The sequence below is a fragment of the Fusarium fujikuroi genome, chromosome FFUJ_chr07, assembly GCF_900079805.1.
Source record: "Fusarium fujikuroi IMI 58289 draft genome, chromosome FFUJ_chr07".
Lineage (NCBI taxonomy): Eukaryota > Fungi > Ascomycota > Sordariomycetes > Hypocreales > Nectriaceae > Fusarium > Fusarium fujikuroi.
The window spans coordinates 2,434,400-2,446,812 of NC_036628.1; the positions used below are offsets into that span (position 1 = coordinate 2,434,400).

General features: G+C 47.8%; 3 protein-coding genes and 1 non-coding gene; 3 read left to right on the forward strand and 1 right to left on the reverse strand.

Annotated features, from left to right (window-relative positions):
• Positions 1-1,011: 1,011 nt before the first annotated feature.
• FFUJ_08370 (uncharacterized protein) lies at positions 1,012-1,528 on the reverse strand (the record flags this gene model as incomplete). XM_023580937.1 has 2 exons in its annotated part: positions 1,012-1,330; positions 1,434-1,528. 2 exons carry the CDS (start codon positions 1,526-1,528, stop codon positions 1,012-1,014), a joined length of 414 nt encoding a protein of 137 aa, XP_023433988.1.
• Positions 1,529-1,804: 276 nt separating this feature from the next.
• On the forward strand, positions 1,805-2,269 carry FFUJ_08369 (uncharacterized protein; the record flags this gene model as incomplete). Its single annotated transcript, XM_023580938.1, has 1 exon — positions 1,805-2,269. One exon carries the CDS (start codon positions 1,805-1,807, stop codon positions 2,267-2,269), a length of 465 nt encoding a protein of 154 aa, XP_023433626.1.
• Positions 2,270-5,651: 3,382 nt separating this feature from the next.
• FFUJ_08368 (related to cytosine/adenosine deaminases) lies at positions 5,652-6,173 on the forward strand (the record flags this gene model as incomplete). Its single annotated transcript, XM_023580940.1, has 1 exon — positions 5,652-6,173. One exon carries the CDS (start codon positions 5,652-5,654, stop codon positions 6,171-6,173), a length of 522 nt encoding a protein of 173 aa, XP_023433627.1.
• A 395-nt stretch (positions 6,174-6,568) lies between these two features.
• On the forward strand, positions 6,569-6,652 carry tRNA. Its single transcript has one exon. It is a non-coding gene (tRNA).
• The last annotated feature ends 5,761 nt before the right edge of the window (positions 6,653-12,413 follow it).

The following is a 12,413-nucleotide window of genomic DNA, read 5'->3' on the forward strand; positions in this document are numbered from 1 at the left end:
AGATAGAATCGCTGTTGCTGTGTGCGTGCCTCTTATCATTACAGCTTGTGACTCTATTGATGACTGTGACTTGTGTCCCATTGCCGCCAGCGCAGCCCGTGATTTGGTAACTTGACCCGCGGGAGGGAGGCTGTGATCCAGGCGACGGCAGCGAATCGCACACGGTGTAATTGATATTGTGGTTGCGATTCGCAGCTTTTCGGCCTTTGGCTTTTTTGGCTTTTGGCTTATGACATTCTTCACCTTGGGCTTTGGGGGGATCTGGAGGAGGCGTTTTTTCAACCCCGGATTACGAAAAAAGCCACAGGGCAGATGAGACCAAGCCAGCTTGTTTGGGGACAAGCAAATCAGACAAACAAGCTTGAGGTGTCTTGGATGAGAGCGGATTGTCTTGGACGATGACGGGACTCATCCAATACAGATCCTGAGTCTTGTCTTGTGTTATTGTAGATCTGGACGTATCGGTAAATGAGATGCAATGCTGTGATCCGTATGAAAAGGCCTTGCTTATCTCACCGTCTGTTGGGGGGATTTACTCTGGTTTCCTCCGTACACAGGTTTTATTTTTACAAAGCAAGTTACTTTCACGGACGGCACAGCTCTCAGCTCGTCCATCCCGTCACCGCAACACGAGTGTGCATACATACATACAGTCAGTGCCAGTCAATGCTGGTAACCATCCATTACGAGGCTTATCAATTTATGCTTTGCTGTTGTTCCTATCAATAGCAAACAACAACACACACACATAACGCGGTGAACAACGGTGAACAACAAACTTGATTTCTGGAAGACTTCGGCTTCGTCTTTACGGCGCGATCTCGGCACATTCAGCGATTTGACCCGAGAGCGATAAGCCATTCTCTAGTTACTCTACTCTACTGTACTGACTCTATTCAAAGAGTCTTGGCGAATTCTTTGGTTGATTGATAGAGAATCATAATTAGATCTGGATACCGAGTTGGCTACCCGCCCGGCCACACGCCCCCCATAATCCATATCTCGCTCGACTCAACCGCCATAACCAGAGCCTTCAGAGGCCTTGAGAGTCTCTCTTCCTTTTCTCCCCACGGATCCGCTTCGGCCACCCCATCCCCCCCAAGAATTACCAGTGACAGGCGTTGTATCCGCTCCGCCCGTCCACTTAGCCGCCTCTGTACCGCCCTGGTTTTCCCCTTCCAGGTCTCTCTGACTCGAATTTCCCACCGCTCTTTTCCCCTCGCCACGCCCCCCCCCCGCCCTTCGTCCCCTCTTCACGTTCACATCCTCTTCTTCTCCCGTTACCTCGCTCCGGCACCCCCCTACACCTCGGTCGGGAGCAATCCGCAGGCTGAATTTCAGCAGCAGGGAGCCTAAACGACAGGGCAGTTGGCAGCGGTATCTGGTTCTCTTCCCGGCGACCGAACTTGAGGACCCTTGACCCGCACTCGCACCCGTTCTCGGCCGCACCCCCAGGCTCAAGCTCAGGCTCAGGCTCAGGTCCTCTGTCACCTTTTTGTGCACACCCCACGCCCCTATTGTAAATCATCTATTCCATTCCACACCTCACCCAACCCGATCTTTCTTCTCATCTCACACGCCCCTGGCCTCCCTTAGCCGGCTGCCTGCCCGTTCTGCTTCATTCATTTATATCTACCCACATCCCCAGGTTTTCATCCCAAGGATCCATTTATCTGCCGTCAACAGAACAACATCATCAAGCCAAGTGATCACCACTTACACTTGCTATTTAGCAACAGCTACAGCTCTCTGAGCTTCACTCACCACCATCACCTCGCCCATCACCAACATCACAACCGCAACAATGTTCGGCTCATACAGTTCCATCAGCTCCATGTGCGCGTCTTCAGCGCCCATGGATATCGCGTCTCGCAACATCTACCGATCTCAGGATTCCGCCTGCGCTTTTCCATCATGGCCCCGACGTGACTCTCTCTCCGAGTCTGACCGAGAGGAGCGACCCACCTCTTATCTATCCGACGACGATCTGTTCCTCTCCGATCCCTTCGACGACGATGCCCAGAGCGTTTCCAGCGCTGGCAGCTCTTCTCCCGGTGCCATGGCCTCTCCTCCCAACGTCATCACCGACTTCGAGCTCATCCAGGCTGAGCGCGAACGCCAGGCCGCTTTGCAACGAGAGTGCCTTCGCGTTGTCGCCCTCGAGAAGGAGCGTCGACGTGCCGCTGCACGAAAGCAGCGTCGTAGCAGTTCTCACAAGAAGAGTCCCAAGACCAAGCTCACCTCCATCAACGAGGAGGCTGTTGAGTAAACAAGCTCTGGGAACTTCTTAATGACTGTTACGATTTACGATAGCGTATGTTTACATGTTACCTCAAGACAGCAACAGTCACTAACAATATCTTAGGCTGCTTTTTGCATTTACATGGCATATGATACCCCACACAACACAACCCAACTACAGCATTGCATGTGCGCAAGAATAGCTGCACACGCCAGATTCATCTACACCACTATTCCCATCATATGAGATGGGAAATCTCTTCACACAACCACAACAGCCAAACAAGCTGCCACTCGCTATACCGGGCAACCTTAATCAGCTGTCGGATCGACTTGTAGCCGCCGGCTTGATTTTCGGGAAACAACTTGACACCACCACTATCTTGGTCGATGACGCCATGGTTAGACCGCCTCAGACCCCAGCAAATCAGAGGGTGGGGGTGGGGGTTCACCCAAGAATGAGTCAGATGCATGAGCCAAGCTTTGGAAATGGATGACAACAACAACAATCAACAATCAAGTCAAGCACCATCATTCTTCCATCAACTCCTCAAACCTTCCGATGGCGGCCGAAGTTGATGCCGCCGGGCGGGTGGAAGCATCTCCCATCTAGACACCCTTCTAGATGAGTGGATGTTTCTTCTCCGGACCGTCGGCGACCTCGGCCATCTGCCGCTCACTTCTCTTGTCTTCCCCCGCATGGCGGACCGGTAAACGGATTCGTCTTCGGCCCATCACTATCCGCTTGCTACTTTTCTTCTTTTCTGTTGAGGCTTTTGACCAAGCCCGACATTTTATCTTTCCCGCCCCGGTTCACCGGGCTCATTATCGAGTTTATTTAATCGTTTTCGTTTTCGGACACCCTCTTAATGGAAAGCATTCATGTATTTGGAGTTCTTAATATTGCATTGTCTTATGGCTTGCATCATCATAGGGCATGGGACATTTGGATACAGGTTATGCTTCAGCCTCCCACCACTGGGATGAATCAGCTGGCACACACTTGGCATATGAAATGGGAAACATTGGCATGGCATGGAACTGCATAGCATTGGATATGCACACAACATTGCATGGTTTATTACACGGCGATCTGGGCTTTTAGATACCTTAGGATAGTTTGGCGGCCTTGAGCCTGCCCTGATTTCAAGATACCCCCTTAGTTAGCATCAACAATCATATCTGGCATACACATCTACTTCACCTAGCTCTTGTCTTTGATTCATGTGATGAGCCGCCTCTGCTTGTGACTCTGGTCTGGTCTGGTCTCCAGGCGCTTAGCACTCTGTATTATCACCAACCTTGGGGCACCCTCAGGCTTGGCAACAATAAAGGGCCACAAGCCAATCTCACAAAAGCGTGTGCCACAACAAAACCCTATCATCCAATAGCCATCAACCATTACCGAAGCACACTTTTCGAGTACCGGCGACAATAGGGACCTATCTATTTTCTAGCCTGGCCCGTGGTAACGTCCCGTGCCGGGGACTTCAAGGTCAAGCTGCTCTGTCACATGGGGGCATAACGCCTTTACCGCGGGGTTGGTGGAGAGGGCTGTGAGTGGGAGATCGGCGATAAGAGACAATGAAAATTCACGTGGTGAGCTTGTGATTGAGAATAGGAGCTTATGATGTTTTTCTGGTTGTGTTTCGGTGTTTGGATAGGAAACATGATTGTGATGGTGAAATAATATCGGTAGTTGGTGATGGATGTGAGTGCGTGTCAAAGAATCGTGGACGGTTGAGGATGTTAGTTTAGATGGCGGGGAAGACGGCACCTGCTTTGTTTGCTGTGGTTTTAAGTTGGCTTGTCCCGTGTGGCTTAATAGGTTAAATGTATTTTGTATAGATGTTTGCACAAATATAAGCTTTTGTATTGATAGAGTGTTGTCGTGGGTTGTTTGTATACTGCCATTTAACTCAGGAACAACAAACACAAAGAGGCTACAGACTTTCAACGGGCCCTTGTGCCACCTACATGTAGATCATGTCTCAAACGATTTAGATGCCGTTGAGTCTTTGTTTGATATGGGGTGTATGTCGCGCTGGTGATGCCGAAGGCGCGAGGAGTGTGAGAGTGAGACTTACACCAAAGAAGCCAAGAATATAACTATAACGAGACGTAAAACGGTCTGAACGGGAGCGCCCGAGATGATACAGGCTATCTGGCTTAGAGTAGTTGAGATAGGACAGACTCGGGCTTTGAGTTACCTTTGTTTCAGTGACCATCTCGATGTCCAGTCCTATCGTTCGCATTTTGAGGGTATACACAAACACACATATCCGGGTCTCAGCTTTATACAACATGGAATTGAGACCTTCTAGAGGCACGAGCTTGTTATTACATTGCTTATGTGGCAATCGAGAAGGTGGAGGGAAGGTCTTTGATGATCTAGAGCAGTATGCTCGTGGATGACAGGACTGTCTCGATCGAGATCAACAGAAGCATCGTTTCACATAAGAGATTCTTTCAAGAGTCATGATAAGACACTGAAGTTCTTTGATATCCTTGTATTGGTCATGTAAGACGTCTCTTTCCTTTCTCGAGATCCTTGATGTAAAGTAAGATCGAGTATTCAAGACCGATAACAGGGAGCAAGCACAACCAGACCATAAGCTACTTGAGACATATCAATGTATTTCCATTCATATCATGGGAAGTTCTGTAAATCTAATTCTCAGCAGATTGTCTCTAGTTCTAGACCGTGAAGGCTAGGCCAGTTCCTCAATTTGCCTGGAAGAATCACATCACAAGGAGTTGTAGCAGGGAAGAAGGGAAAGCAGCAAACTGTGAGTTCTTGACCAGGGTCTATGAAATGGTTTATTCAGAATAAATTTATTCTTATGTGAGTCTATGCTTGGGTATCTTCTACACATAATGTAGTTCGATGGCTTTGATGATGGCGAGGTTGATCATCACTTCTTCACAACACCCCCTTGAGCATCTCAGTAATGTGGCTAGGCATGGGCTGATTGTGATAAAAGTGAGTCTAGCAAGCTTATAACTTAGCATTCGACTCACAGGTATTACAACTCGATCTCTCGGCTCACTCTTTCAAGATATAGTCCCACGCCGACTTAATCTAGCCAGATTCATTCACCTGGCACATGAAGAACATCAGTGACAATTAGCTTCATGTTAGTAGATTTCTAAGCAATATAAGATTATGCAATTAATAATTCATGATATTTGCGTGATGTTGTACAGCCATGAGGTAATCTTGATTAGAAACCTCATTGCAATCATCGTTTTCCCCGCATCATGGATTTGTCAAGCCTCACTCTCTCAACCTCACTACTCGCAAGTCAACTCACCACTACCACCTATAAAAGCCCAGGTATGAAAGAATTTACACTTGATCTTATAGTTAATGTATAAGATTGACGTTTACTTGACACAGTTATAGCAAAATGATCAGCGACCAAGATCTGGAGCATCTCCGTCTGGCCGTCTCACTCGCCCACGAAGCTCTTAAAGCAGGAGACGCCCCTTTTGGTTCAGTCCTCGTCTCATCCGACAACAAAGTGCTTCAAACCGACCGAAACCGCACCGTCACAGGCTCCAATGGTGATGGTCGCGCTGACTCGACGCTTCACCCAGAGTTCACTCTCGCACGTTGGGCACAGCTCAACCTAAGTGATGAAGAGCGCGCGAAATCTACTGTATATACGAGCGGTGAGCACTGCGCTATGTGTTCTGCTGCCCATGCGTGGTGTGGACTTGGAAGGATTGTGTATGCTTCTTCAACGGAGCAGCTGGGAGCTTGGAAGGCCGAGTTTGGTGTTGGAGCACCGGTTGCGCCATTGAGTATCAACCAGGTTGCTCCAGGGCTTACCGTTGAAGGGCCTGTTGAAGAACTGGCTAAAGAGGTTTATCAATTCCAAGTTGAGAGTTGGACGTCTAAGGGCTTCAAGTCCAAGTCCAAGGCTTGAGGGATAGGTAGATTCTGCTGATGTTTCTGAGTGAGCTGTAGCGTGGCGTATGTGGCTGGAGATGTATAAATGTCTGAGAGAGATTTGATAGCAGAAGCTTGAGATGTTTGACTGTGAAACTCTGCCTTTCAGAATTGCTTGTTGTAGCATTTGCCTGTGAGCTCGTGGTGTGAGGCCCAACGGTTGAGTCTTGGGTTGGCTTAAACTTGTTCCGCCAACTCCAGCAAGCAAGAACCGAGCCATAGATATTGAGAGACTAAACCAAAGAAATTCTCCAGATCGGTTATTTGATATAAATAAACTTGAGGCCAACGAGATTGCAAATATATCGGTTTCAACCAGATGAGCAAAATATGTTCACTTGTTCCAAGTCGTCTACCATCCAATCAGCTTATCCCCTGTGGCTTAGTTGGCTAAAGCGTCCGACTGTTATTCACAGACAATCGGGAGATCGGAAGTTCGAGCCTTCCCGGGGGAGACATGTTCTCTCAGAGTTTCTCTTTTTGAGTCTTTTATCTTTTGTTCACTTAGTGTCACACCTTGGGGCTCATAATAGTTTTGTCTCGTGGCTGCGGTGCAGACTTTTGCCTTTAAGGATCTCGACTTGAAACCCCATAGACATCTGACGAGAGAGACATCTCTCCGCGTTCCTTAAAGGAATGTTTACAGGAAAATAAATACTGATAACTTCTTTGAATAAGTCAACTCGAGCACCAGCAGTGGGTATACCTATAATGTCGTTGCGCTTTCTGTCACAAACTCCATATTCTCAACATGCTCAGTCGCCAGGGGTCGGTCAGCCTGACTAGGACTTCTGTCTATCTAGATGTAGCAAGTAAAGCAGACTGCTCAAGGCTGAGACCCTATGATCTACTCTAAATGTGGATTGTCTTGGTCTTCTGCTATTGGCATACCTAGAAGCAAAACGCAGAGCAAAGATCTCATCATCGTTTATCGCGGGATAGTCCGCACGAGCATAGGCTGAGTTCAAACCACAATATTGGGAGAATACCGCTTAAAGATCAATTACAACTCGTAATTATACTCCAAATTCGAAAGGCTCCCGGAATGCCACCCTCTTCTCTTGGTAATTTAAGGAGGTATCATCGAGTGTCGTGAGGGCGACAGTTCAGCTATGCAGTATAGACACGCATTGTATGTGACACAAAGAGGAAACTGTTTACATGGCATCAGTTAAGGTAGGAAAAAGCATGTAAGAGATTGTCTTGTACCACAGATCAAGATGAAATCGTGAGCCAGGCATGCAAGGCCGTCACAATGCCGGGTACGATAGGCAAACCTAGTCGATGGCATTTGAGTAACGTCACCTGAATCCTAGCCTGAATAGTCTCACGAGTCTTGCTCACTAATATATCAAAGATGGAATCGGCACTTGCATCGCAAGTTGTTCCCATGATGATAGCGCCACTTGCATGCCACGGCCTGTCTTCTCACCATTACTACCACCCAATGCTCAAGAGAGCACCTCTTAAGGCCATTTAGACTGGGGATACATGCTATAGGAGCTTATTGGTCTGGTTGGGAGTCTATCCAACGATGAGAGTCGACCACAGGGCTCATCCCAGAGACTGAGAGCCGGATCAACAACGGCGCGTCTCTCTTGTATACAACACCGCAGAAAGCCCTATTGTACTGTTGAATGAGGTAGAGTAATCAAAATAGAATAGAAGAGTTTACGAAAAGGATAAAGTCTGTCTTACGCCTCGGCCTAGAAGTGGCTGAATGGCATCTATCTTTACCCACGAAACTCTTCGTTACTCAAGACATGAATGAAGTAACCACGCAGTATTTCTGGATACAATCAATCAAGATAACTACAATAAAGTCTGTTATATATCATTGGGTCTGAGACTCCACAAAGCGTTCCTAAAGCAGTTGAGAGGGAGACACTTTTTAAGCCCTCTTGAACAGGTTTCGACTCTAGGCGGACTATTTATTACGATAGAGGCACCGGAGACCAAACATCAGAAGGATAATCTAACCAGTTGTGACTGAATGACAAAGAGAAGATATCTGGACTTCTGCAGACCACAAATCGGGTTTCATAGTCGAAACTGGGCAGATGGTAAAGGCCGTTCTGGGCAATACCTCCCCAACAGCAACATCAATATCTGTCAAAACTGATAGATGACCAACATGATAAAGACAATCAACCGCATGAGTGATTGGAATTCATTAGTTAGCCACTTGCGGCGCATCATAAGGGCTTTAAACATGATCTGACCTTGCCCAAGTGATGATGGGCCGCCAACTAACAACTTCGGCCATCCAGATGTAAGGACCATGATGCACGAGACTAATTGAGCTCAATCTATATACTCAATCAAGAGCTGACAACTATACTGCAGATGCATAAATACCCAAAGAGACTGGGGGTATGATCCGACATCAAGCCTTAGTCTGTAGTATCTTTTGATCCTTCTCGAGGATCAAGCCCACTTCCACGATTTAAATCGAGACGAGCAAATCTAAGACAACAAGCCAATCACGCCCGATGTCGAACGCCCGCTATTGTGAGCTCCGTCTCGTATCGATTCATTGCATATTCACATTTCTCAGCCTCTGATGGGCTAAGATCGAGGCTGGAATCGTCTTGGCACCCGCTTCATGCACATTGTCGAATATCGAATGCCCCGCGGAGCCGGCTTCATTCCAATTGGACCATGATCGAGGAAAAAGTGAGATCTAAATATTGGCCTCTTTCAGCGCCCTGTAGCTCTTTAGTGGATGATTGTATGCATTGTCAGAATACCCCGTAATTTAGAAGGGCCACTCGAAACCGTTGGCTTGCAGTTGGATCCCATCTAATGCTGGAAATGGGTCAATTGGGTCTGATTGCGGGGAAGTCTGAAGCCACGCGAGTTGATGGTTGGCGATGCAAGGGATTGCACTCACCTAATCTTCAACGTTACTGTGCTCGGTGTGCCAGCCTTACGTTGCAGTTACTGAAAGTGATTGAATTTGACTGAAATGTGACGAGAACCATGACACTTGGGAGAAAGCAGTGAGACAGAAGAACGTGGCCGAGCCTTTTAGGTAAACCCAAGGATTTGGTAGACCTAGACCCTGCCATGCGTGGGCGTTGATCCCCAAATTATCACATCTGCAAGTCAGCTGAAAGTGATCAGCAGTAATGAGAGAGCAACGCTGACTTGTTAACCCTTCAACGAAACTCATAGGAAGATGGTGTAAACTCTTTTGTAGAAACGTGGACTGTTCTGGCACGAAGACACTAGATAGGGCCACCGGGGGCTTCTTCCTATTTCGAGTTGTCCGTTATAAAAGTTCAGTACCTGGGTTAGTTTGTCCAACTCGCGCGATTCTTGAGCTACAAATTTGGTCAAGCTCGAGTCATTATGCGCCTGGCTGAATGTCACTCGAATAAGCGTATTCCAATGGGCCGAAAGTACTCGGACAGTTGAAGTGTCCATATTGATATCTCGGAAAATGGGTGTACAGAGAGTTTGATCTCATAGCGGGGCCATGTTACCAATCACGTATCAAGTCAGATATATAAATCTTACATGCTGGCTTTGTCCCTGGGTCGATCTGATGGAGAAAGGCGGCCGACACTGCGACCACGAGAAGACCGTTGGACTCGGAGTCTTTTACCAAGTGGCGTTATCAAGATGTGATGGTCACCATCCATCAGCTTGGCCGCGGTTTGGGCCGCAGGTTATAGCATGGAATTGCATGCTCATACCCCAGTCGCCATATCGAATGTGTGAAAGTAGCGACCGGAAGCCCCATGGCCGAGAATAATGTCCTCACCAAGGACCAGCATGTTACAGTCAAGAGGGGAAATGAAATGTGACGGGAAAATCACAACCCAGTGCACAGACCTGAGATTTTCTGAGCAAGTGAGTTGTGAGAAACTGAGAAAAGTTGTAGCTTTGATTTTGGGTAGGACTGCTTGATACGAGCTGCATGCGCGAGGTGAACCAGCAGCAGAAGAAGCAAAGAAAAGAAAAGAAAAGAAAAGGCAAGGGAGCTTTGATGTCTCTCAGATCAAGTGCCTGCAGCAATCCGTGCCCAGATGTTGCACAAAGACGCAGCTTGTGTGAGGCTGCAGTAGAGCCTGAGGAGACTGGAGACGACCGTGGGGTAACTTGGATTATAAGTTCTGAGGCCAGACAAGCCAAGCGAAGTCCCGGGATAATGAAATTGCGTAGGTTCTCGGCTGGCAAAAGTTCTTGCCCTCGGTCAGTGGCGCTGAGGCCCGGTCGTGTGTGAATATTAAGTGTGTGCAGCAGAATAGTATGTATTTGCGGAGCTGCCCACTTGCATCGTGACTATCTGCACATCAACGAGATAGGATCTCGGGCAGTAAAGCACCAAGCAGTAATCCAACAACTGACAAATACGTAGTTGATGTCTGAATGCATTTGAAAATGATTCGGCGTTCATGACCATTCGCATGCACGTTTTTGAGGTCAAAATCAGTTATCAATTCACTGGCTATGCTGTGCTTGACCTGCAGGAAACCATAGAAGTGAGAACCTGTACGGCGGAAGCGAGTAAAGCAAGGCGAACCGACTCAACAAGACGGGAGCCGTGACAGTGGACAGCATCTACTGCAAACGCCTGTCCTTAGCCGAGCGGTTGATAAGCAAGGCTTGGATAGGTGGAGGCGCTTGTTGGACTCGAGACGCCGTGGCCACAGAAGAACTAGAAATGCCAAGGTTGTGACAGGGAGGCTGCCTGTCGGTCAGCGGTCCTAAGCCTGGATAAGCAACCTAACTTGGGTCTCAGCCACATGTTTCTGAGACAAACATCGGAAGAAAGGCTTTACACCGTCTTGAAATAAACAGAAAGACGTTTCCCGTCTTTTGTCAGCCAGATTTGAACCATTTGTGGAGGTGTGTAAGTGATGTTGAGGTACAGGTCTCAGGCACAAGGGACAATGACGGTATCACTGCCTGTATCCGTATTCGCAGCTTGAGGGCTGTTGATATCCATGTTCTCAGGTGAATTCTTAGCGCAGTTTCCTTCCTGACCCCCAGATCGACTGAGTCAATCTGAAAGACAACTGAAGTGAGGGAGCCAATTCAACGGTCAAGACCCTGTTCGTCTGACGGATGCGTTAGTACTGTACCCATCTTGAGTCACTATCCCCAGTTGCCAACCAAGGAGCAGGGTGACGTGTATGAAACGCAGATATCTGCGTTGTCAGAGGCTCGTCAAAAGATATACGAAGTCTGAAGTTTGAATAATAGAACATCGCTATTCTCAAGCATCACCCACCAAGCCACCCACGGTAGAGGATAAGGTGTGGGTGTGGGTATGGTAGCACTGGAACGGGATGGACCAGGGGCACGGGAAAAAGCAAAGAAAGAATCGTGTATGCGGGAGCAGAGGAAAGAGAGATCCACAACCTAGCAAACGCAACAAGGAAGAATGAACAAGGAGACTTTACGAATGGCAAGACCACCTCAAATTAGATGCCAGGAATGCTACCAAGGCAAGTCCAAAAGGTAAGGAAGGTGTCAAAGAGTCAGGCGTGAAAATGTTCACATCGAGACTTGCTCCTTCCGAAATATCGCATGAGGTCAAAAGTGGAGAAGCAACATATAAGTTAGGTACTATTCGGTTGGATATCAGTCGATAGGCGATATTTCTATCTGAAATGATATCAGTGGCCAAGGTATACAATATCTGGGATATTAGACGCGCGATCTTCATATCAAACACTATTGTCAAAATTTCCCTCATCATCTGATTTTCACGCCAAGCAATGTGCTTCTTAGTATCAGAACGTCTACAGGCTGATAGAATGACATTGTTCATCAAAGTCCATGCGGAGAGAGCTCCTTGCTCTTTCCGTTAGAATTATGTGGGTACGGACCCTCTTCGTTAGCGGGACGGGAAGGAGAGGGCGATCAACTCCCTGCAATAGAGGTGATCGGCCGGCTTATTGGCCCGTCCCGTTAAGCTAACATGGCCAATAAGCGCCGAGAAACAGCTGTAGCACAATTTTGGCAAGCGGGGTTTAGAGCTGTAGCCAATCAATGTTAGTCTACAAGCGCTTGCTCAAGCCCCCCATGTTTCGTTTCCCCAACCACATGCTTTTCTATCATGCTCATCTCAACGTCGAAATGTCTCCGACAGAGGCCATAGAGAACTGTAATCGACCGTTCTATATGCCCTTTTGACCACTGCAGCTATAGAGGACACCCACTGTAGGATATGCTGCATCATTCTGCCTGGAGAAGCATCTGT